Genomic DNA, 25,143 nt, shown 5'->3' on the forward strand with positions numbered 1-25,143 from the left:
CACATGACATTCCCCTTCACCTTTCCCTGGCCCCTGCTTCAGGCCCTGAAAGTTGAAAGAGGCCTGGGTATCTGCAGCAAGCCACACACACTCGGCCTTCTGGAAACTGATGTCCTCACCGTTTGTCTGAAAAATTAACTTTCCATCAAATCCATGTTCTTCCTGAGTGGACACACTGGGGCCCAGTGAGTATCAGGGCTTCCTTCATTAAAAACAGTCCCGATCAATACAGCACAGAAGCAATCTGCAGCTACCTGTTGTGACAGTGTCAGCCAGGGAAGCCAGAGACACGGACGGCACCACGCGGGCTCCGTCCACAAAAGTACAGATGCCAGCGGCACCCGTCTGTACTGACAGATTTCAGGATGAGCCCGGGCTGGGGTTATTATTTAAAATAAAATAAAATAGAATAAAATAATAAATAAAATAAAATAAAATAAAATAAAATAAAATAAAATAATAAAATAAAGTTTAAAAAATAAAAATAAATAATGTAGGGGATCCCTGGGTGGCTCAGCGGTTTGGTGCCTGCCTTTGGCCCAGAGTGCCATCCTGGAGCCCTGGGATCGGGTCTCGTGTCAGGCTCCCGGCATGGAGCCTGCTTCTCCCTCTGCCTGTGTCTCTGCCTCTCTCTCTCTCTATGTCTATCATAAATAAAAAAAAATCTTAAAAAAAAATAATGTATACGAGTTTTTTTACTAAAAAAATGACCTCCACAGGAAAATGCTGGCTCTTCTTGAAACAAGGTGTCCACTTATATATTTTCTTCTTAAGATATATTTATTTTAGAAAAAGAGAGAGCACATACACTCAAGAGCAGGGAGAGGGAGAGAGAATCCCAAGCAGACTCCATACTGAGCGGGGAGCTGGATGCGGAATTCGATCTCATGACCCACGAGATCACAAGCTGAGCTGAAATCAAGAGCTGGTATTCAATCAACTTGTGCCTGCTGGCTTGTTGAGCCATCCGGGTGCCCCTGACCTGTATTTTTAATCCCAAAAAATTGTCCTAAAATTGTCAAGATCCAGCTTTTTCCTTACTTTTGTACTGCTCTCTCTCTCCTGATTCATTACGTTAGATTTCCCTGAAATTGTAACAGGCCTGCAGTTCAGTTGTGTGTATATGTATATGTGTGTGTGTTTTCTTGGCTCTGTGAGGAATTTCAAAACAAAGCAGAATTATTCATCACCAAGGTGAAAAATCCAGAATTCCAGGACAAGAGCAGGAAACGTGTCTGCATGCAATGAAACGAAGGCAGAGCCACCTCTGAAGAGCCCTGGAATCCTAACAACCTCTCGGTTCTTGCTGGGGATCTGCAGGTTGGAGGTGAGGGACTTCCTGACGTGCAGATTCCGGGGGTCGGGCTCGCCTCAGTGCAGGAGCTCCCCCAGAGAAAACATTCCCACCCATACCATACGTGACCTCTCAACACCTTTATTGAGCGGATTCACAAGCCAGCAGGCACAAGGGTTGGGGACAAAGCACCCACCATAGGAGGACCTGGAGCCATGCACCTGGTGGCACGGAGCAGGGGCCCCCACAAAGCCCACGCCAGGCCCATCACAGAGACATGGGGAAACCCGGGTCCCTGGGGGCCTAAAGCCTTGGTGGCTCCTCAGACCCACTCACCGCAGCCCCGGGGACACCAGGCTGGCCCCCCGAGTGGGAGGGACTCGCCTCCTCCAGCTCAGTGCTGGGCTCGGCCACACACGCGCCCCAAACCCATCTCCGAGGCCCGGGGTTTCAGTGAAGCGAGGGAGGGGGTTCAGGAATGCAGGAAGCAGTCGGGAAGCCCCCTGCGGGGAGCTGGTGGGGTCCTCTCCCTGCCCACGGCAGGTGCAACGCTCACAGGCGGCAGGTGCAATGCTCCCAGGCGGCAGGGGCCACGCTCCCAGGTGGCAGGTGCAGTGCTCATAGGCGGCAGGTGCCGCTCCCAGGTGGCAGGTGCCGCGCTCACAGGCGCCGGCGCGGGTGACCCGGGGTGCGCAGAGCGGCCTGGCCGGTGGCCCCGGGGAAATGGTCCTCTGTCCGGTAGAGCACAGGCAGCTCGTAGGGCGGGGGCGCTGGCGCCCACAGCTTCTGCAATGACAGAAAACCAGGTGCACCGTCAGCCCCTGTGAGTCACTCGCGCAGTGGCCCGAGGATGCCGGTGTAGGACTGAGGGCAGCCCGCAGGGAGGGCGGCCTGCGTGACAAAGGCTCCATGCACGGTCCTTGGGTGGCACCGCCTGGGAGAGCCAGTGCCGCCCCACCCCAGGGAGATGGGCCATCAGCACCAATGGTCCTCATCCCGGGCGGAGCATGGCCGGCATGGGGACACGGGGACGTAGGGACAGGCAGGGCCTGACAGGGGGACTGAGGAGCCAGGTGTCCCTCACACCTGGTGTGCATGTGTGTGCACGCGCATGTGGGCTCTGCGGGGGCCCCGGAGCCCTGGCACAGGGCCTCCTGCTGGGCAACTGTGGGGCGGGCTCAGTGTTCTGTCACCGGGTCCCCCATCTGTGCCGCCTCGAGTCGGTGCCATATAAATGTGTTACTTTTTCAAAAAAAAAAAAAAACACTCAAACCATTTTAAGAAGTGTTCACTTATATTTGCTGCAAATCTTTGTTGAAAAGGGTGGGAAAAGGAGATTTTCCATCAAGCAGTCCTCCCCAAGCTCTGGTTGGTGAGACCCTTTCTCCAGGAGAAACCAGTTTCACAGAGGACAGTGTCCAACTGTGCTTCTCACATGTGGCTGTGCGGTGGCACCTCCCCTCCGCCTCCCCCACACCCCGGGCCTGAGGACACTGGTCTGGGTTGTGGCCCAGCACTGGGGTATTTCAAAGTCACCAATTGATTCTCATGTGGAGCCTGGGCTGATCCCAAAGATGGTAGCCCCTTGGGAAGAGGGGGGTTGGGCCCTACTGGGAGATGGGCAGGAATGTGGGGCTCAGGGGTGCAAAGGAATGAGGTCCTTCTGCACATCTCCATCAGGGGTCCCTCTCGCCACCCTCCCCATTTCTCTCCCATGCATCTCCCTTGACTGTCCCACCTCCTGGGCTCCCCCAGCTGAGACCCAGCACCACCCGGTGCAGGTGCCAGGGCAGGGGTGGCGGCTCTGGACCACAATCAGCAACAGCTCTCCCAAAGCCTGGGTCCTCCTCGGGCCCCGCACTGCACCCACACGTGCATACTCGCATACTTGGCCTCCCCGCACAGTTGTTCCCCCCAGTGACGCCCTGACCACCATCCTCATCGTGGAGGCGGGGAAACCAAGGCTCAGGGGGATGCCTTACCCAGGTCCCACGTATTCCAAGTGCTTGCCCACTCCACCACCACATCCTGAGCGCCCACACCAGCCCAGGCCCATCTACACACAAGACAGCAGCCCCAGCCACCCTGGGCTCCCTGGAGGGGTGAGATGGAGGAACCAACAGAGCAATTCCGCCAGGTGATGGCTAATGGTGGGGAGACTCAGGGAGCTGTAGGGCCTGGAGGAGGCCCAACTCCCCTGAGCGGTAGGGGAGGGGGCATCAGGGAGGTTTCTGGAGGCTTGAGTCATCGGGGGCCTCCACCGCCCAGCTGACAGGGCTGGCCTCCAGACTGAGTGGCATGTCACAGTGCCATGGCGGGGAGGGAGGGGCACCTGGGGACACCAGCAGCTCAGTCTGGAGTGGGGCCAGGTCACCATGTGGACAGAGATGAGGCTATAAACCAGGGCCCGATCACATGGGCTCTCGGAGGCTGTGCTAAGAACATCCCAAGAGACCAGGGAGCCACTGAAGTCACTAATCAGGAACATGTGGCATTAGGTGTTTTATTTTATGTTTAAGATTTATTTATTTGAGAGAGAGAGAAAGAGAGAGAGAGAGCACGAGAGCAGGAGGAGAGGGAAAAGCAGGCTCCCCACTGAGCAGGGAGTCCAATGGGACTTGATCCCAGGACCCCAGGAATCACAACCTGATCGAAGGCAGATGCTTGACTGACTGAGCCACCCAGGTGCCCTAGGTGTTTTAGAAAGAGCAGAATTGAGGGGAAAGAGGGGAACAGGGAGGAGGCTGTGATCAGTATCCCCTAAAGGGGAGCAGCCAGGTTTTTAGGGCAGGAGTGGATAGATTCTCATGTCTGAGCCCCGAAGTCCTGAACTTTCCTCCACAGAAGGAAACCATCAAAGTATTTCAAGTCAGAACGTGCTCAGGTGTCAGAACTACCTATCTCCCTGTGTCACCATCCTGGAAAACCAGGATGAGCCTTCATCTTGGCCAAGGGCCAGCCTCACGAAAAGAAAGTCAATAGAACATTCCATCTGTCAACCCTGGGTCAGCCATTCTTGGCTCAGCCTACCTGGGGGTAGTTGGGGCCCAGGCCTATGGCCTGCCCCCTCGTTCTAGCACCTTCCTGGGCTGTCCCCTGCCCCCATGGATGGGATGCGAGGCCTCCAAGAGCTCCATGACCAGCACACGACTGGGAAACGAGCCATGAGATACATCTCACAGCCTGAGGGATGCAATCCAGGGGTAGCCCATAGACTTAGAATATCCTCCCCCCTTTTCCCCTGAAAACCGGGCATCGCAGTCTCTAGAAAATGCAACTTTCAAACACATAAAAACCACTCAAAGACCAGCTCCCTTGTCCCAACACATGGCGGTCAAAGAACATTCTGTAATCCTGAAAAGATACATCTCTTCTCCTGACCCTCAGGTCCCAGGCCAGGGAAGGAGCCCACGAGGGGCCAGTGACCAGGCTGGAGCCAGTGTCCTGCCCCAGTCACGTGGCCTCATGCTGATCCCGTTCCTTCTGAAGTAGTTCTACTATTCAAAACGGGGTGCCTCTGAATGGGTAAGGCACCCCCACCCCGAGGGATGGGAAACAATTCCCATTCTGCCTCCTCCTTCAAGGAGAGAATCTTTCAAAAAGCGGACAAAATCAATATGATTATGACAGGACCAAGGAGGAGTCATCCTGCAAGCCTCCTCGCAGGACTGGACCAAACCCTGGCCAGCATCCTGGAGCACGTGAGGCAATGTGGGATGGTGACTCATAGCTGGTTGGATTGTTGAGCCTGAAGGCCAGCCAGGAAGGGGTGACCTAGGAGGAGCCACACGGGCTCCAGAGTGGCCTCAAGGGTACATATGCTGCTCTTAGAGAGTGGGTGGGAGTGAAGCGGACACGGGCCCGTCTAGCCTTGACTGCCCGCTGGGAGCGGCATCCTGATCTTCTTGCAGGGTCACTCGTCTGTGCCCGACCTGGCCACTGTCCCTACCTGCTGCGGCTCAGGTGGGGTTGGGGGGAGGCCTGACCCACCCGAGCTGTGACTGGTCCAAGGCTGAGCCTGTGACCCGAGCTGGGCCAATGGGAATCAGCCTTGGGACTCTCACCACTGAGACAGGGATGCCACCCCCAGGTTCCCAAGTGGATGGGCCACGAGCCTGAGGGCCACCTCTGCCACCAATCCCAGGGCCTGCCTGGGATTGAAGCCAACGCAGGGAAGCAGAGCTGGGAGGCAGTGAGACAAAGTCGGGCCGATATGATCTGAGAAGCTGAATCCATTATTCCTGAGGCGGGAGTTACCCTGGGCCGTTTCCTGTCTGTGAGCCATGGACTTCTCTTGTTTGCTTCAGCCAAGTTGACCTGGGCTGCTGTCACTTGCAACCAGGCATCCTAAAACAATTAACGCACAGTGGAGCCAGGGAGTACTTGCAAACCAGCGGCTCCAATCAGCAGGTAAGGGCTGGTGTGCGAGGCTGAAAATAGCCAGATGCCCCGGCGGCTGCTGGGAAGAACAGACCACATCCTGCAGGCCAGGCCCCCATCGCAGGCACAGCACGACGCCATGGAAACCCAGTCCTCCGCACCCACTCTCTCCCGGACTCTCCCAGCAACCTGCAAAACTGGGGTCATCGCGGTGTCTCAGAAGCGGCAGGAGCCAGGCGACCTGGGAGCTGGCGTCCACCAAGCTCGAAGCCCAGCCTTTGCAGACCGGGCAGCAAACCCAAGCCCCTGAGAATCTCACAGGGGGCTTCAGAGATCCCTACCTCTTTCTCGGCCTTCTCCGGATCCCCCTCTGGACGGGGCTGCCGGGTAAGCAAGGAGGAGTGTCCCCAACTCCGAGCTCCCCAGCTCCCAGCCTGCAGACTGTTCCAGCCGCCTGGGACTAGTTAGGAGATGGGGAAATGTGACCCTGCAGGTCCCGGACTTGGCCACTCCGCATCGGGGGTCTCCCTTCCCCGTCCCCGCCGCCCCCAGCCCCCAGTCACCTGCTGGCCCCCCGGCGGCGCTGGGCCTGGCCTGCTCTCCCCAGTCTACACACGTTCCCACATCCTCGGCTCCACCCTGTGCACCCCAGCTCTCAAACCCCGCAGCCCACACATCAGACGGGTGTGCTTGGTCTGCTTCATGATTTCTAAAAAATGGAATTAATTGCAAACATGTAACAGGAGATTTCTCATAAAAACCAGACTGCCAGCTTCTCTTGGAAAATCAGATGATATGACAGTTCCAGGCTCGCGGCTCCTTGGCTCCTCGTTAGCTAGGGGGGGTGGGGGTGGGAGGGCAGAGCCAAGGGGCAGGAGGTGCTCTCCTCTCGGCCACTTCACCGTATCTGTGACCTGCTGCAGCACACACTTCACGGCTGGCCACCCGGGCAGTCTGTGCCACTGGGCAGCTTCTTGTCTGACGAGCCCCCACGTGGCCGTTGCAGCACGGGGTTCCAGGCAGATCACTCAGGGTCTTGGCTTGCCCTGGGCCACCTGCCCACTTGTTTCCAGAAGTCCCCACTGCCCCTTGGGAGTCCCGGCCTGCCTGGTGTCTCTCTCTTGGGAAGCCCTAAAACTGCACATCCCTAATCGTGGTCTGCTTTCCGTTCGGGTCAGGGTTTGCAAACTTGTTCTCTGAAGGGCCACATGGTAAATACTTTAGGCCTTTGTCGCAACGACTCAACTCTGCCCTCGCAGCCCCACGGCCACAGATAAATACGTAAACTGATGGCGCGGCGGTGCGCTAAGAAACTTTAGATCAGGACAACAAATCCTTCCCCGTACCTCCCATAGAATGGGCACTGAGTGGAAGGTCACCAGACCCAGGATGGAGGACTCAGGGCCCGGTGCACCTTGCTGGCGGTCCCAGGCCTGGGTGCTATTTGGTGGGTGGCTCCTGGACCATCATTCTGGCTCCAGCCTGTCCTACCTCACCCAGCCTCCTCCCTGCCAGAAGCAGGCCCCACAGCAGCGCCACTCATGGGCTGGGTTCTGAGGTCCACAGATCAGCCCCAGAGCCTGGTCAACCCCTGGGGGCCTGAGACCCGAGGCCAATCCTGTGCAGGGGAGCTGGGGTGCCCAGAGGCCCACACTCCTTCCCAAGGTACCAGGCTCCTCCCACTACAGTCACTACCCCTACTGTGCTCCAGTGCCTGTGACCCTCCCAAGTCCTCTTTCACGTAGGGCTTTCTCTGCCCCATAAGCCTCACCGGAGCTTCGCTGCCTCTCCCCGTGTTGGGGCTTCCAAAGAGCAGAACATGAAAAGGAAAAGGAACTGCTGAGGAGGAACCTGGCAAACACCACCCCGGTCAGGTGGTCAAGGTCAACAGCAGCAGAGTCACATCTCGCTGACAACCCGGGCCCTGGGTGTGACGTGGTGAGAAGGCACTCCACCTCTGCGGTCTTCCTCCCAAAACCCGTAGCCCCGGTCTAACCACGAGAAAAACAGCAGATCGGCCCTAAGAGAGGAGTATTGTACAAAATACCTAACCGCTTTTCCTCCAAACTGTCAAGGTCATCAAAACCAAGGAAAGTCTGAGAAGCCGTCATAGACCAGAGGCAGCTAGGGAGGCATGAGCTAAAGAGAATATGGTTGGGGTCTTGGATGCAAACTTGGAACAGAGAACGACAGTAGAGGAAAACTACCAGAATCCAAACAAACCGTGGTGTTTCGTTATCAGCGATCCATCAAGGCTGCTTCTTCGGCTGTGACAACGCACCACGGTAAATAAATATGATAGTAACAATGGGGGAAGCCTGGTGAGGGACACATGGGAACTCACTGTATACTCACAGCAACCTGTCTCTAATTCTTTTTTTTTTTTTTTTATAAATTTTTATTTATTTATGATAGTCACAGAGAGAGAGAGAGAGAGAGGCAGAGACATAGGCAGAGGGAGAAGCAGGCTCCATGCACCGGGAGCCCGATGTGGGATTTGATCTCGGGTCTCCAGGATTGCACCCTGGGCCAAAGGCAGGCGCCAAACTGCTGCACCACCCAGGGATCCCTGTCTCTAATTCTAAAATTTTTAAAAATGTATTTGGGGCGGAAGAAAAGCAACAGACAGAAGAGACAGCTCTGGGGATCCCTGGGTGGCACAGCGGTTTGGCGCCTGCCTTTGGCCCAGGGCGAGATCCTGGAGACCCGGGATCGAATCCCACATCGGGCTCCGGGTGCATGGAGCCTGCTTCTCCCTCTGCCTATGTCTCCGCCTCTCTCTCTCTCTCTCTCTCTCTGTGTGACTATCATAAATAAAAAATTTAAAAATATATATATAAAAAAAAGAAGAGACAGCTCTATCTGCAAGACCAAGCCCCCAGCCTCCCCACAACCACAGTGACTGAGCACTGAGCACTTTCCAAGCACCCTGCCCATGATGGGCCTCGAGGGTTCACAGCCCATCTGTTCTCACAGCTGCTGAGGGAGGCAGGAATCCTTAACCCCAATTTGCAGAAGAAACTGAGGATCAGAAAGGTAAACTTGCCCAAGATCACCCAGTTGGGAACTAGCAGAGCAGGATTTGAACCCAGGGCCACCCAGCTCCAGCACCAAGCCAGGACCCAGGAAGCCCTGGGGCTGCGTGGGGCTGGGGGTGCTCTCAGTGCAGGACTCGGGATGCCCCTTCATCATCTGCTTTCTAACCTTACAGACATCAGGAACCCCCCCCCCCCCCACCTCCTTCCAGCCGGCTCAGAGATTGCAAACTGGTGGCCTTTGGTTAGCATCTGGCCCACAGACATGACTGGTTTGGCTCATGCAAATTTAAAAACGAGTTAGCTGCCAGCATGGAAGAATTGGGATGTTTCAAATAAATACTGAGTTCCTACTTCTCTTGAAAGGAGCGATCTGGCCACGCTGGGCCCGCATTCCTGTGGGGTGCAGTGAGCTGGCCCCTCTAGACAGGGCATGTGCTGTCCGGTTTGCCGCGGTCCCCACCCGGCCTGACTCACTCGTCCGCAGGACCTGCCGAGCCCCATGGGCATCTGGGCTGGCAGGGGCTCCTGGCTCCGTCACGTCACTCAGACACGGGGCTGTCGAGGAGCCGGATGGAGAAGGCGTCGCTTCCAGTCCCTCGCCCTGGGCCCCACGGGCTGGGAACCGCCAGCCTGGGGCAACCGCCAAGACCAGCGGCTGCTCCCTTGCCCAGTGTCGCCCCGAGTGCTCCAAGAGCCCGAGGCAGCCACTCGCATGAGACGGTGCCCGTTTGGGGGAGGACAAAGCAGGCTTGGAGAGGAGAGGGCAGGTCCCATGGCCGGGGTCACCCAGCTGGGGAAAGGCCGAGCTAGGAACCAAAGTGGGCCCTCCTGAGCTCTGGACCCCGGCCCCGCCGCAGCCAGCCCGCAGGACCTGCCCCTGGTCCCAGCCTCCCGGCTCCGTCCTGGCCCAGGGCTTTCTGCACCCCGGGCCACGCCTGGCTATTCCGCCTGCAACGTTCTGTGTCTGCTCCAGGGCCCCAAGTCTTCCAGAAGGCTCGGACAGCTGCGAGCAGAGCTCCTCCCACTCCTCTGTGAGCAGCCCCTGCGTGTCCAATCCTGCCTGAAGTGCCGGACCGGCCAACCTCACGGCGCCTGCCGAAAGCTGTCCCCCTTCCTCCCAGAGCCCTCCCAGCTGGGCCACCAGCCCCAACCTCTGCCAGCCCAGTGACCGGAGCAGCTGGTGGCCGGGGCAGGCTGCTAAGGCTCTAGGGACGGAGGAACAGGGCTGGAAGCTCCCGCGGTCCAGAAGGACCCTGGCAGCAGGGACAAGCTGGTGCGGTCTTGCTCGAGGTGATGCTGACCCTGGGCAGCCGCTCTAGAAGGTTTGTGGATCCCCGAGGATTCTTTCAGCTGGAGGAAAAGCGTTAACATGGAAACTAGCAGAGGAGGAGCCCCTAGAAGTCCTGCCAAGAGCCTGGCTACTAAATCCAAACCCTCACGCGGTCTGGGAGGGAAGACAGGACAGCCGGGTGGGTGGAGTCATGTCTCAGGCCTCCTCCAGAGCGAGACCCTCCTGGGCCCCCCCCCCCAGCTCCTGGTCCCGAGTCCCACCTCCCCACCCTTGACCTGCGCTCTGCTGCTCGCTCGGGCCCTCCTCCCTCGGAGCCCTCATCCTGGAGTCCCGGCTCCCGCCCCAGCTGAGCCACTGGAGTCCTCCTGAGCACCGAGGCCCTTGGGCTTTGCTTCTTACCATCCCATGGCCGCCGGTGGAACAGTCTGACGGCCAGGTATGACACCTGTGTTTTTAATTGAGCACCTGCTATGTTCCCGAGACCCAAGTCCGCAGAGGTTTCACAAAGCCCCTCTACACCTGAGCAAACTGAGGCTCCCTGTGGGGCCCGCCCCCACTGCCCAAGCTGGACACCCACATCCCCCCATCCTTGATCCCTTCTGCTAATTCTCCCCATCACCACTGTTGTCCCACTAGTGCCACCTCTCAGCTGCTGCTCCTGCCCTTGACCCATTCTCCACATGGTAACCCAAGGGATCATCTTAAGAGACACATCGGATCCTCTTTTAAGTACGGTACTTAGATTGGGCAGCCCGGGTGGCTCCGCGGTTTAGCTCCGCCTTCAGCCCAGGGCGTGATCCTGGGGTCCCGGGATAGAGTCCCACATTGGGCTCCCCGCATGGAGCCTGCTTCTCCCTCTGCCTGTGTCTCTGCCTCTCTCTCTCTCTGTGTGTCTCTCATGAATAAATAAATAAAATATTAAAGAAAAAAACAGTACTTAGAGCAAAACACAATTCTTCACCGTCATCATCAGGTCCTGCCACTGAGGTCACCAGTGGCACTCGTCTGGCCCAACCCAGACCACAGGTGTGTCCCACTTGGCTTCCACTGGGCTGAGCGTCTTTGCGAGTATTGTTGCTTTTGTTTGGTCCTTTGTGTTCTCTTTTTGAATGAAATGCCTCTTCTCTTTAAAAGATGGATTTCAAGCTTCTTGTTTAAAGAATCCAAAGCTCTGCTGCATTGAGTTGTGATGACAAGCTGGTGCTGAGCTGTGGCCACCCCCTTTTAGAGGGGACATGGGCTCTCACCTCAGCCACCTGCATGGCCCCTTAGAGCTGGGGTTTTCAACCCCAGAACCTATGACCCAGTCTGACTCTAAACTTGGTCTGTCACCTCCCGTCACTCATAACCCTCCAGCCTGGAAATCTGTTCCCGGACCTCCCCAAGGGTCTGCCCTGACTTGGACCTTTGCACCTGCTGTTCTCCCTCAAGGCTTTGGCACTAGATCTTCCCATGCTGCTTTCTTCCTTGAGACCCTCCTAGGGGACCCCCAATTTCACCGGTCACCTTCCCTCCACCACTGCACCACAAAGTTGCGTATCCTGTCTACCTCCTTCCTCAGTCTCTCCATCGGGCTGAGCTCCACAGGGATGGGACCTGTGTCAGTCTTCAGGGCCGCAGCCCCAGCAGCAGCCAGAGCTGGCCCACAGGAGACACTCAGGTGACGAGAAATGAATGAACTTGAATGCATTTGACACCTGAGGCAGACCAGGAAGGGCTGGCCTCTTGCCAAGTCAGGGCTCAGAAGCCCAAGACCAATGATGACAAACATCATCTCCAGGCGGGGACACCTGCTAGGCCCTGTTCTGGAGTCACCGGGTGGCCCAAGGCTGGCATCCCTGCCCTGCCAGGTCTGTGACCCACTATTGGAGACACGAGGTCATGTTAAAAATAAAACACACTCAAAGCAATGCACTGTCTTGGATGGGAGCCTGGAACAGAAAACGGTTGTCTACGAAAAACCTGGTGAAATCCAAGCCAAGCCGGAAGTTTAGCGAATAGTACTGGACCGACATCGGTGTGGGTTTTTTTTTGTTTTGTTTTTTGTTTTTTTGACAACGGTGCCTTCGTGCTGTGAGATGACAGTGCAGGAAAATGATTCAGGGGTGGATGGGAATTCTGTATTGCCTTTACGAGCTTCCTGCAAATCTAAAATTATCCAAAATAGAAAGTGATTTGAGGGATGCCTGGGTGGCTCAGCGGTTCAGTGTCTCAGCTCAGGATGTGTTCCCAGGGTCCTGGGATCGAGTCCCACATCGGGATCCCACATGGAGCCTGCTCCTCCCTCTGCCTATGTCTCTGCCTTTCTCTGTGTCTCTCATGAACAAATAAATAAAATATTTTTAAAAAAGAAAAAAAAGCGACTTGAAAATAAATATATACAGCATACCCGTGGCAGCATATACAGAGCATTGAGCAAACAACACAGATAAGAGCTATTAAATAACAACACCAATGTCATTAGTAATAATAACAGCTGCTAAACCTTACATTATTCGAACGACTGCTCGGGACGATCCCATGCAGAGGCTCTAAGTGTACATCCTGCTACACAGATGTGGGGACTGAGACTCAGCAGGCTCACGACCTCACTCAGGGTGTGATACTTGCAGGTGACAGACAGGCTGGCCTCCTGGGCATGCAGTTGACAGGCCCTGGATTTGCTCCGATGTTCCACTGTCACTGCCTTGGAATTCTTTTTTGTTTTTTAAATTTATTTATTCATCAGAGACACAGAGAGGCAGAGACACAGGCAGAGGGAGAAGCAGACTCCCTGTGAGGAGCCCGCTGTGGGACTCGATCCCAGGACCCCGGGATCACAACCTGAACCAAAGGCAGACACTCAATCACTGAGCCTCCAGGTGCCCCAACTGCCTTGAAATTCTTTTTTTTTTTTTTAAAGATTTATTTGTTCATGATAGAGAGAGAGAGAGAGAGAGAGAGAGAGAGAGAGAAAGGCAGAGACACAGACAGAGGGAGAAGCAGGCTCCATGCAGGGAGCCTGAGGTGGGACTCGATCCTGGGACTCCAGGATTGCGCCCTGGGCCAAAGGCAGGCGCCAAACCGCTGAGCCACCCAGGGATCCCCTGCCTTGAAATTCTTAATAAGCTTTAAGCTTTGACAAAGGGGCCCTGTGAATTCCGTGGCCAGTCCTTGGATCTCTGGGCTCCCTGGGTAGTGCTCGTGTCTCAGAAAGGTCACCCATGGGTGGCTGCATGGGTAGCACGAGGCTAGTGCTCCTGGCCAGGAAAATACCACGGGGCAGGGGGTGATGGCCAGCATGGTGGTGAATCTGATGGGGGGTAGGTACATGGGTGGAGGGATTTGGTCGGAGCCAGGACTGACTCACTCTTGGCACAAAGCAAGGAAAGGAAGGTTCTTTCCCAGCCCAGAGCATCAAACCAGCTACCCCCTCCCAGGGGTCTGCTCAGTTCACACCTTGTCAAACAGATTCTCCACTTCCCCGCAGGAGGCATGGTTATGCCCAGATTCCAGCCACGGGTGGTCCACCTCCAGACACATGGCCATGGCCTCTATCAACAGCTGGCTAAGGTCCCCAGCTGGCTACTGTCATGCGGGAACGGTACATTTCTCACTCTGATGCTGGTTATCAATAGAATCCTTGGAGGTTTTGTTGGCTGGCCTCAAAGGTGGTTGGCTCCACAAAAGAATGTTGAAAATAGCACCAATTAGCTCTGGGAAGCAGAAAGCAAACACAGACTCCATCAACCATTCTGTCAGGGTCCCTAACGTGGGCAGCTGTTCTCCATCAAATAAACAAGCTATTAGGGCAAGAACAGAGGCGTCCACCAGAAGCAGCAGGTGTTAAGGAGCGACCTACCTGCCTGCCCCATGCCCCTGCCCAGCCTGGAGAAAGACTCTTCCCCCGGGGGCTGAGCAGCCACCTCCGGGGAGCCGAAGGAACCTGCCACAGAGGCGCAGCCCAGACTGTCACCTGTGCCATTTCTCCCCTGTCCCAGGCATCCAGGCAGCCTTGGGAGCCTCCTCTCAATCCATCCTTTCTTCAGATCCTGGTGCCCTCAGAGTTACCATCTGGGCTTACAAACCTCCTCCTCCAAGTGGGCGGCCCGGGCTGTGGCCACGGCATCGGCATCGATGCCATCTCTGAGGCCCCAGCACTGGCTTCCTTTCCCAGGAGCTCACCACTCCTCCCCCCACCACGCTGTCTGGGTCTGATTAAGACATTTTATCCACCAGGCCCCTCCTTGAGAGTGACAAGGGATGATTTTCAAGGTCTGGAAAATAACATCTGAGAGTGAGAGAAAGAAAGAGAGCAGGAGATGGGGAGAGCAGGGGTTACCAGGGACGGGGACAGAGACACAGACCACGGGAAGGAGAGCCAGAAGGTGGAGAGATGCACACACATGAGAGAGAGAGAGCTGTGGAACCAAGATGGGAGGCTCAGAAAAAGTAGAAGCTGATGGAAGGGAGGAGGGAGGTGGGGGAAATGGGGAGAGAGCGATGATGTGAGAAGTAAGATGGAAGAGGAGAGGGAAACATGGGGACCAGGGAGGAAAGTGAGGCACACCAGAGAGGTGGTGGTGGGGGCAGGCTGGGGACGTGGCCCGGGGGGAGGAGATGGTGGTGGGAGCGCACCAGCCAGTCTGTGCACCCAGGACCCCTCCAGCCCCCAACCTGGTCACTGCACCAGAAGCAGCAAGGAAACCCCCTCTGGCCACCCCAGCACCCCAGCCCCAATCCTCTGTCAAAGAAATAATAGTCCCAAAGGACAGATGCCAGTCTTTGCGGGAGGGACTCCATCTCACCTTAGGGGCAACACTTTGCTCCTTTCCCATGTTGCTTAGGACTTCTGGAAACCCTGGTCTAAACCCTGCACCACAGAGCCCAGCCAGTGGCCTCTCAGGGGTCCAGGCCTCTGGCTGCACAGACAGAAAAGGGAGGAAAGGAGAAATCCTGAGCACACTCCCTCTCTCACACCCACCCCAGACACCCAGCCCCGAGGCACCCCTACCCCACCTACAGGGACCTCATCTGCCTGTTTGTCTGTCTAGGCTGGCCATATCCCTGTGCCTGGTGCACTTGGATGCTTCATCAGTTGGTGCTCGGGCATCCACCTGGACCCCCTCTGCCCCCCTGCATGATCTCATTCGGCCTCAGGGCTAAAGCCACTCACTCCATGCTGGACACCTCCAGCCCTGAGCCCCCACACTCGTACCTTCGAGGGGGGCCCTACTTGCAAACGCATCCACACGAACTCTTGAGTCACATGGCAACTTGGATGAATCTCCAGGGAACGATGCTGAGCGAGAAAAGCCAATCCTGAAAGGTTACATGGTGTAGGATTCCATTTATAGAACATTTTTGAAATAGCAAAATTTTAGAAACGGAGGGCAGATTAGTGGCTGTCGGGGATGGAGCAGGGGTGAAGGTGGTCACAAAAGGACAGCGTGAGATCCCTACAATGTTGGAAACGTTCCGCATCTTGACCAGAGAGCCAGAGACGGAAACCTAAAGGATGTAAAAATGTACAGAACCAATAATACAACTGTAGAGAAGCTGAAGCCCTCGCCGACGAGCACAAGTAAAACTGGGAGACCTAAGACCGGCGTCAGTACCTGGCCAGGATACTGTACTACAGTTTTGCAAAATGTTACCTACCACTGGGGAAAAATGGGCAAAGCACACAGGGCTTTGTGTTATTTCTTGACTGCGTGTGAGTCTATAATTGTCTCAATAAGGAAGTTCAATTAAACGCCCTGCCTCCCACACGCACAAAGAAGAGGCGCTGTCTCCCCAGCCCCAGCTGGTCCACCCTGGTCCAGGCCAACAGCAGCATCTCTCCCTGGACCATCCCAGCGGCTCAGACCTCGGGCACGCAGGCCGGATGCAGGCCCGTCTCAAACCCTCTGGAGCGGAGTCCCAGCACCCGGCCCACATCTGCTCCCTCCGCTCCCTCCGCTCCCTCCACCTTCACCTCCGGCTCCGGCTCCCGCAGGCTGCCCGCCCAGGTCTCCGGGCTCCCTCGGCTGCCCAAGACGCCTGCACACTCCCCTCCCCGGCTCCGTCACTGCACCTGCTCCTCTGGCGTCACCGCCTCAGGGAGGCCTTCCCTGACCACCTCCTGCCCTCAGACACACATCTCGATCTCCTGGGACACTAGACTGTGCGCTGCCGGTGGGGGGGTGGGGGGGGCAGGGATAGAGTCTGTCCTTCCCGGGTTCGGAGGATCCGAAAGACCGAACAGCTCATTCAGGTGGGTGGCTGAGTATTTGCTGAATGAACGAATGAAGAAATGAATGTACGAATGAACAGAAGAACAGAGGGGAGGTCCGTGGAGATCTGGCATCAAAGGAGTTAAGTGGGGGATCCCTGGATGGCTTCAGCGGTTTAGTGCCACCTTCGGCCCAGGGTGTGGTCCCGGAGGGATCGAGTCCTGCATTGGGCTCCCTGCATGGAGCCTGCTTCTCCCTCTGCTTGTCTCTGCCTCTGTGTGTGTGTGTCTCATGAATAAATAAATAAAATATTTTTAAAAAAGGAGTTAAGTCTGGCCCAGGGCCTGGGGCAGGAGCGGTGAAGGGCTGGGGTCCTGGAGCAGCCGAGGAGGACTTACAGGGGAATGTGGGGGAGGAAGAGACCAGTGCCTGCCTCAGCACAGAGGGGGACGGGCAGGGCTGGCTGCAGGAGCAGAAGCCCAAGGTACAAGGGAGAGAAGCCCAGGAGGATGCGCTGCAGGCGGGCCACGCTGCACCCCAACACACACCCCAACACACTCTCGAGAAAACCAGTAAAAGGGTTTGGGCGGAGGCTGAGCTCACTTTCTGGGGCCTCCTGGGGATTTAGGGGCCAGTCTAAGGGGCTTCCTACCATCTGCCCACTTCCTCCAAAGTGGTTCATGCTCCTTGGGGAACGAGTGTGCAAGTGGAGGTTGGGGCAGGGGGAGGGCATCACAGAGGGCCTTGGATTTGCCCTGTGACACGCTCTCCGAAGCCCCCGTGAAGGTGCCAGCGCTGAGAGCAGGGCCCTTCATCCAGCCCAGGAAACTGTCCACCCACGCCCACATCCCTTGGACGGCAGTGGGCCCCCTGCCCAGCTGTGTGATCTTGGCCAAGTTACTTGACGTCTCTGTGCCTCAGTTTTCTCACCTGGTAACAGGGCCAATACTCGTGTCCACTTCACCGGGTGTTATGCCCCATATAACTGCAAAGCGCTTAGAAAGCAGTAAGTGCCCAATGGTTGCCGAAATAATTTCATCATCATGGCCCCCCGAATTCATAGTCTTTTTAAATACCGTCAGCAGCTTAGAAAGAGCCCAAGCGAACAATTTCATAACATTGCATTTTTAGTATTAAATGCATTCAGTTTCAAAACATGAACATTTAAACTAAATCACAGTTGCGGGAGCCAATTCTAGTACAGTGTAAAAGTGACTTTTAATAACAAGGGGCCTCAAAAATTCTAAGTGTGAGGACATCTCCCAGCCACCAAAAGGCATGGTTCATTTATCAACCAAGGCAGCTGGCTCATAGTATATACTCAATAAATGCCTGCTGGCCAGTGACAGGTGACAGGAGGCCACTACCAGGCACCAGGACGCTGGCAGCCAGCCCCAAGAGCAGCCAGCGGCCTCCCATTTCTCTCAAACCAATGACCGATGCCATCTGAGCCACTCCTGCCCACCCTCTCTGCCCCCCACACTCCTTAGGGTATCGCAAGGGCTCTGGAGCCAGGTCTAAGCCAGCTAAGAGGTGCCAGGCACAGGAGGGGAGGAGGTGGTGCCCAGGCCGCAGCGCCCAGGTTCCCACCCCAGGTCCTGGTGGGCGCCTCCCCACCAGGCCTGGAAACAGCCCCTCCCTGCTCCTCACTAAAGCCAGCATCACCCCCTTCCGACTGAGTTTCCCAGGTTAATTATTAGGACTGTCCAAGTAACGGGAACTTTGGCCTAGACTTTAGGTCTGGCAGCAAGACCAGGTGCGATGGTATCAGCCGCAACAGGCACCTGGATGAATTTACTGCTTAATGAGACGTGGTTTATTTTCTCAGAAGAAAGCTGACCGTGATCAGAGCCAAGTTCAAGCGCTTCCCCGGCTCCTGAGGCATCAAAGGGATCACACTCCCTCCAGACGCCCCAAGCTCAGCAGTGGGGCATCGGGCAAGCATCCATGCCGGGGAAGGGCTCACCTGCACGCACGTCCCTCAGAACCTGGGGAGCTGAGGGCGGCGGCCCACCCTCGCCCAGGAGCACCGTGCCACCCCACACCCAGCCAGGCCTTCCCTCTCCTGTGGCAGCCACTCCCCTGACCTCTCAGTCCTCCTCCGCCACGGGTGGCAGTCGGAGGCATGTAGTGCCCCTCAGATTTATCCGCTCATAGCACCTGCCCTGGAGCTTTACCTTCTGGGGAGACCTTGAGCTGGGACAGGGACCTGGTTTCATCATTCTGTCATCCTCTGGAGCTTGGGTCACAGCTGTCACTCACTACTAATGGCTTCCAGGTACCCTGTGTCACTGCAGGACTCCCTCTTACCCTATGTCCCCAAGGACGCCAGGGTTCTGAAAGGGGCAGCAGGCATCGTGCAGCCCAGTCCATGGATGCAGAACCAGATTCAGTCCTGGTGGCCCTTCCACTCCCCCCTCTTTCTGCCTGAGGAGGGAAGGGTGACAGGGAGTGGGGGGCAAGGGGCACAGTGAGGCTTTGTGTTGTGCGTGTGCCCAAGAAGAGAGACATGGAGAGAGGCAGAGACGAGCAGATGAATGACTCAGCGACGGGGATCCAGATGGACATGGAACCTGACAGGGGCTGACCTCTCCACGTGGTGGCCAGAAAAGCCCCCAGTGTGTCCAATGTGGTGGGGACTCAGGGGGGACCTCAGCTGCCCCTGGTGCCTGTCCCCCAAGGACCCAGCCTCACCTGGGACATGTCCTCGGGCCAGGCCAGTGCCAAGGAGCCTGCTCTGAGCCGCCACCTCGGCCAGGTTGGCCCAGGTGGCCAGGTTGCCACCCAGTGGCGGGATGGGTGGCAGCTTAGCACAAGCTTGTGGGGTGCTGAAGGGACCCTGAGTCGCTCAAAAAAGGAGGTTTCTGCAAAACAGATCCCAGCAGGGCAGCCCGGGTGGCTCAGTGGTTTGGCACCTGCCTTCAGCCCAGGGTGTGATCCTGGAGTCCGGGGATCAAGTCCCATGTCGGGCTCCCTGCTCCTCCCTCTGCCTCTCTCTCTTTCTCTTTCTCTCAAGAATAAATAAATAAAATCTTAAAAACAAAACAAAACAAAACAGATCCCAGCAGCCCACGCTCGCAGAGCAGCAGCCAGGCGCTGGCCCGTGCTGAGGGCCGCACACACGAGTCCTGATTCCCCGAGGCTCAGTGCAACGCCGCAGGTGCTCTGGAGCCAGACGGCTGGGGGCATCGGGCCGCTTCTCTACCCTCCTCCGGCTGACTGCAGCCGAGCGGCTCCACCTCTCCCTGCCTCAGTTGCTCTTCTATAAAATGGGCCAGTGATGGCTGCCCACCTCCCTACAGCAAGCAGGAACTGAGGCCCGAGTTCAGTCCAGAGCACCTAGCACAGTGTCTGCCACGCAAGAGTCGTCACCTGGCTCCTCTCCTAGTGATTTAGGAGCCTCAGCACCCAAACAGTGCTCACGTCATAGCAGGTGCCCGATAGAAATCTGCCAAGTAAAGAGGGAATCCTGCACGCTGAAACCCTCAACCCGATTCCACGAGGTTTGAGCACTGCTCCCCCATCTCACAGAGGGGAAAGGTGAGACCCTGTTCCAAGACCCTGTTTCTGCCAAAGCACAAACCCAGGGCTCTTGGGCTCTAGAACCCATGCTTTCATTTTTAAACTCATTTTGAGGGGTGCCTGGGTGGCTCAGTCAGTGAAGCAACTGCCTTCTACTCAAGTCATGATCCCAGGGTCCAGGGATGGAGCCCTGCATTGGGCTCCCTGCTCAGTGGGGAGTCTGCTTCTCCTTCTCTCTGCCCCTCCCCACCACTCATGCTCTCTCTCTCTAATAAATAAAAAAAATCTTAAAAAAAATAAACTCCTTATTTTGGAAATTTTCCATATTTACAGGAAACACAAGAAAGCAAAGACGGGGTGATGATTTTGAGCCCTACATACTATCATCTGGTTCTGAGAACTGTCATTCATCTGAGCCAGAGATTCTGAACTCAGGGCAATTTTGCTTCCAGGGACTTTTACAATTTCTGAACTTTTATGATGGTCATAAATGGAGGCATCTGTTGGACAGAGACAAGTGCCACTGCTAAGATCGTATGAGCTGTGGGACAGCCCCACAGCAGAGAAGGACCTGGCCCCAAATGTCAGTAGTGCCGAGGCTGTGAAACCCTGGTCTGAACCCATGCTCTCAACTACCCCCCTCCAAGTACCCAGGAGTTTGGTCTACACTCTTGGGGCGAGGGGTGCATTAACACATGGGAACCAGGAGGGCAGAAGCTCTCTATGAAGGGTGACCTTGAGGGGGACACTCCCACTCCTCAGTAAACAGGCATTGATGCCACAGCAGGCCTGGCTCCAGGAGGCCTGGGAGCCAAGAGGTCCCCTGAGATTTCTTTGAGCCTCATTAGTTTTCATAATCAATCGATTTCACATAAAAATCTGTATTCCCAACCTCTCTTTTAAAAAAAAAGAAGAAGACGAAGAAGGCAGCCAAGGTCAGGCCACTCAGAGCCTTAGTTCCTGGCTGGAGTTGAGGGCCCCGGCCTCTCACTGGGCAGTCTCTGCCCACCCACTGTGCCACACTTAGGGCCACCTGACCACAGGGTCTGAATTTCGACCTCTGAAGCATGAAAATCATGGGGCTCCGGGACCAATTCCTGGTTAGGTCAAAATGTTTTAACTGCCCTGAGCCTCAGTTTCCTCATCTGTAAAGCGGAAATGGTAACAGCCCCTATGTAACAGGTGGGCAAGAGGATGAACCCAGCCAGGGCAGGTAAAGTGCTGGCTTCCGCTGGCCCAGAGAGCTCTGGCTTTTCACTACTAAGTCAAAGATAGGACAGTCCCTATCCTTGAGGAACTCTCAGTCTGGGGGAACAACAGGTGAAAATACAGAGGACACCCCAAGCTGCTAGGACACCAGGGGAATGGACAGGAAATGGGGAGCCCCAAGGAACGCTGCCTGGGGGTACACAGGTAGCTTCCCAGAGGCGGTAACATTCGACTTGGCCTTGGAATAAACATCACCAGGCAGGGTGCAGGGAGGGTATTGTAGAGGACGCACTGTGTGCCACCTGCCAGGGAGCAGTTGAATGCTCCCACTTAGGCTTCATCGAACAGCCCCTCACAAAATAGAAACCCCCCTTGTTGAGAGGAACCTTCTACTCAGTCACCCTCAAAATCTCAACAGGAATGCAATGCTTAAAAAAAAAAATCTTGTTTGCAAACCAGCCTGCCAGGAGCCCTCTGTCCCTCCCTGGCACACATGCCACCAAATATCTGGAGTCACACAGATCCATGAACGTGTGAGCCTGTAGCTCACTGAGGCCCGGTTTGGTGGGGTGGGGGTGGGGGGCTGGGGACCAAGCGCCACTCAGCCCTCCATTGTTGCGTTAATATTTGCCATCTGCTCATGTTGCATTTCCACCGCAAGGGATGATGGGGCAGAAGGAGAAGAAGAGGCCAGTTCAGGGCCGGGGAGAAGGAGCCTTGGAGTCTCCTCTGCCTTTTTTGTGTTGGTGCCTGGCTCGGCCTCCACTGCCAGATAAAGCCCCAGCCAAGCCATGCCTCCTTCCGGGAGTCACCCCTCCAGGGGGACTGGGCCGAGGGAGGGGGAGGGGAGGCGCCCCAGCCAGCCAGAGCCTCCCCCCTCCTCCCTCCCTCCCTCTGCTGGGCTGGGTGGGGAGGGAGCTGGGGGTGCACAGAGCAGGGAGCGGGGAGGGAGGAGACACCGAGCCTGGCACTGCTGACTCCTACAGGCCAGCCCGGGCAGGGCTGCTCCGCCCACAGCCTCCATTACCTCTAGGAAAGCCCCAGAGGCTGCCGGGCTGCAGGGGAGAGGGGCAGGCAGGGACACTCTTCCCAGCTCTGCTCTGCCTGGAGACGGCCTCCAGAGAAATCGGGGGAGGCCCTCAAGGGCCATGGGAGCCTGGAGAGCATCCACTGATTAATATTTACTGAACACCTACTATGTGCTCCACGTGCATGGGAAACTCAAAGGCCCACAGGCAAGGACCCAGCAGGGGTGACTTGGGCCAGAGGGTGGTGCGGCTGGGATGCTGCTTGGGAGCCCAGACCTCGGCTTTTTCAAGAGAAAACAAGTACAGATTCTTATGTGAAATGTGGTTTTTGAATGCTGGCAACTCATTCAAACTGAACACACACACACACACACACACACACACCCCAAGCTGGGCCAAAGAACGTGCGTTGGTAGGGCAGATTTGACCTAAGGCTCTTCAGTGTACAGCCACAACCACTGAGGCTGGGGTCCTGGTCCTTAGAAAGAACCCACAGAGAGGGGACAGATCCACCGAACAAGGAACAAGGTCAAAGCTGGATCAAATCCTGGCTTCGCCACTTACGCTCCGCGACCTGAGCAAGTGTACAGACCCCCCTGAACCTCAGGTTCCTGCTCCATGAACAGGAGTAACAACGGCTCCCTCTGGGCTTGTCAGGGGAAGCCGAGACAGGGCGCGGAGAGCCCTTCACAGGTGCACTCAGTACAGCTCTAGTAGTTGGAGCAAGTAGATGCTCACTGAAACCGCCGGCTGTGAGTCACGCTGCTACTCAAGATTGGAGGCCCCGGCTGCGGCTCTTCACTCTTCCCTGGTTCCAAAAGCCTCTAGGAGGTGCAGGCCCTCAGCCTGAAATCCAGAGCCAGGGAGCATGCTGGACACAACCCGCAGGTGCCACAGCTCTCTCCCAGGGGACTTACCATTTAGAAAAATTAGTTGCTGACTTTTAGACATCAGAGGGTTCGCGTAAGACCCTCGTCGTCCAGCTTTCTCTCCAACACGGGAAAATCCGGCCATCCTTGGCCGCTTCATTCCAGCGAGGATGCCGGTGAGCCGCTGGACAACCTCTGCGCTTTAGAGGAGGCGTGGGCGCTGCGATCTGCCCCAGTTCCCACTACTCCTTACTGTGTCACAGCCCGCGACCCCCTCACGCACGCTGCCGGGTGGCCCCGTGGGCTTTTCTAGGGTGAGGAGGTGGGCCAGGCAGGCCAGGCCAGGCTGCAGGCCGCCCGGGCAGCCTCTGGCTCCGTGTGGGTGTCGGGACTTGGTCCCAAGTGGTTTCGCTATTAGCCAAAGAGATTTCCTTGGAAAGCATCACACTCTTATCCACCAGAAAATTAATCAAAATGACACCTCCTGAACAAGATGTTTTGGCTCGACAGAAAACAAAACAAACAAATTAGGGAGGCTGCTCGGCGCCTCGGGGCACAAGCGCAGAGAGGAGGGCCCCGTGTGGTCTGCAGGACAGCAGGGGTGGCCACCGGCCGTGACTGGGCCTGGGCCAAGGGGACACGCAACAACACTTGACATGGGCTTCCCTGCCCTTCCGGGGCCTGTGTCCCCGTGTCTTCAGTTCCACACCCCCTTCCAGTTCCACACATGCCTAGAAAGATCTCCAGGTGTGAGGGGCCCTCTGTGCTGACCTGGGCTGAGGGCCGCCTGTTTAGGCGGGGTCTCTGGAACCCAGACACTCGTCCGGGAGACCTGGATCCCCCACCTGGAGCCTCTGCTCTTTCTTCCAACTGCACAGAGGCCCCAAGGCTCAGGGAGGTAAGGACCCCGGCGAGCTCAGGGCACAGCATGTGACGTTTCTAGGCTGAGGACACCCATTCCTCAGCCTGCACTCGGGAGCTCAGAGAACTCACCCCACCCAGTTCCACACGACATTGCTCAGGTCTCAACATGACGCTGCCGACCCTGCACGCCAGCCCTGGCTCAGGGTAGAGAAGGAGGCTTGGCGGTTCCCCAAGTGAACCAGACTTACCATGTTGCCCCCACTGCTATGAACCCTTCCGTGGCTCCCCACTGCCCTCAGAATAGTGTTAAGCTCCTCTGGGTGACCCGAGACCCTGCCTAATCTGGCCCTGACCTCACGTCCCCCAACTCTCCCCTTTGTTCACCCAGCCAACCACATTGTCCTTCGTGCCACTGCTCTGCACCGCGAACTGTCCCACCTGAGCCTTTCTTTGTGTTCAGAGTCCCCTCTGCCAGGAGCACCCTTCTCCATGGTCCCCTTTTGAAACGACTCGGTGCTGAATTTTCTTAGGATTTGGTCACTGCCTGTATTCTCACACTAGACGCAAGCTTTCTGGGGGAAGAGATCACAGCTCTCTCCCAAGGCAAGGGAGGACAAGTTAAGAAAATGGGTTCAGGGATCCCTGGGTGGCGCAGCGGTTTGGCACCTGCCTTTGGCCCAGGGCGCGATTCTGGAGACCCAGGATCGAATCCCACATCGGGCTCCCGGTGCATGGAGCCTGCTTCTCCCTCTGCCTATGTCTCTGCCTCTCTCTCTCTCTCTGTGACTATCGTAAAATAAAAAATAAATAAAAATTAAAAAAAAAAGATTTTAAGAAAATGGGTTCATATCCTGATGCCCAGCTATGTAACCTTGGGCAAGTAACTTAACCTCTCTGGGCCTTAGTTTGCTCACTTGTGCAATGGGGATAAAAGTAGCACCCCCACACACCTTCTGGGGGGTCGACAAGCTGAGAATGGTGCGTGCCACCGCAGGGCTGGCTCTGGGTTAGCGTGGCCACGATACCTGCGTACCACTGAGCAGTCACAGTCTGTCCTGGGTGGCTCCGTTATTTCCAGACAAAGCTGGCTTTTCGGATTGGCCGATGCTCAGAATCAGAACCATCCTTCTGAGAGTTCTGGAGCTTTTCTCTTCCTTTCTATTCCCACTGCTTTGGTGAGGCCTTCGTCACTTTGCATCAAACACCAAACTAGCTTCCCAGCAAGCAGAGCTTTCCTGGTCGAGCCTCTGTCAGTGAGGCAGCAGTGGAGCGGTCTGACGCTCACAGAGGCTAACTGACTTGTCCGCAGACACACAGCCAAACAGGCCAGAGAGGGGGCCTAGCGACAGTGAGAGAGAAGTACCATGCTTATAAGGGCTACATGTTAAAAATCTTGGAATGTTGTAAGCATCACCACAAAAGTACAATGAGAAACTTTCATGAACAGCATGAAG

At 56.3% G+C, this 25,143-nt stretch overlaps 1 protein-coding gene across 5 annotated transcripts in view; it reads right to left on the reverse strand.

The window, feature by feature from the left end:
- Positions 1-1,419: 1,419 nt before the first annotated feature.
- The window catches only part of BCAS4 (breast carcinoma amplified sequence 4), a 56,123-nt gene continuing 32,399 nt past the window's right edge, over positions 1,420-25,143 (reverse strand). For 4 of the 5 annotated variants that reach the window (XM_072735573.1, XM_072735575.1, XM_026014697.2 and 1 more), the window contains one exon: positions 1,420-2,080. In XM_072735573.1, coding sequence (XP_072591674.1) covers positions 1,955-2,080 — 126 coding nt within the window. In that variant the 3' untranslated portion in view covers positions 1,420-1,954. Of the gene's footprint in view, positions 2,081-13,598; positions 13,699-14,790; positions 14,905-15,218; positions 15,285-25,143 lie in introns of those variants that run through there. The other variant, XM_026014695.2, reaches the window with a different exon arrangement.

This window comes from Vulpes vulpes, chromosome 14, assembly GCF_048418805.1.
Source record: "Vulpes vulpes isolate BD-2025 chromosome 14, VulVul3, whole genome shotgun sequence".
Taxonomy (NCBI): Eukaryota; Metazoa; Chordata; class Mammalia; order Carnivora; family Canidae; genus Vulpes; species Vulpes vulpes.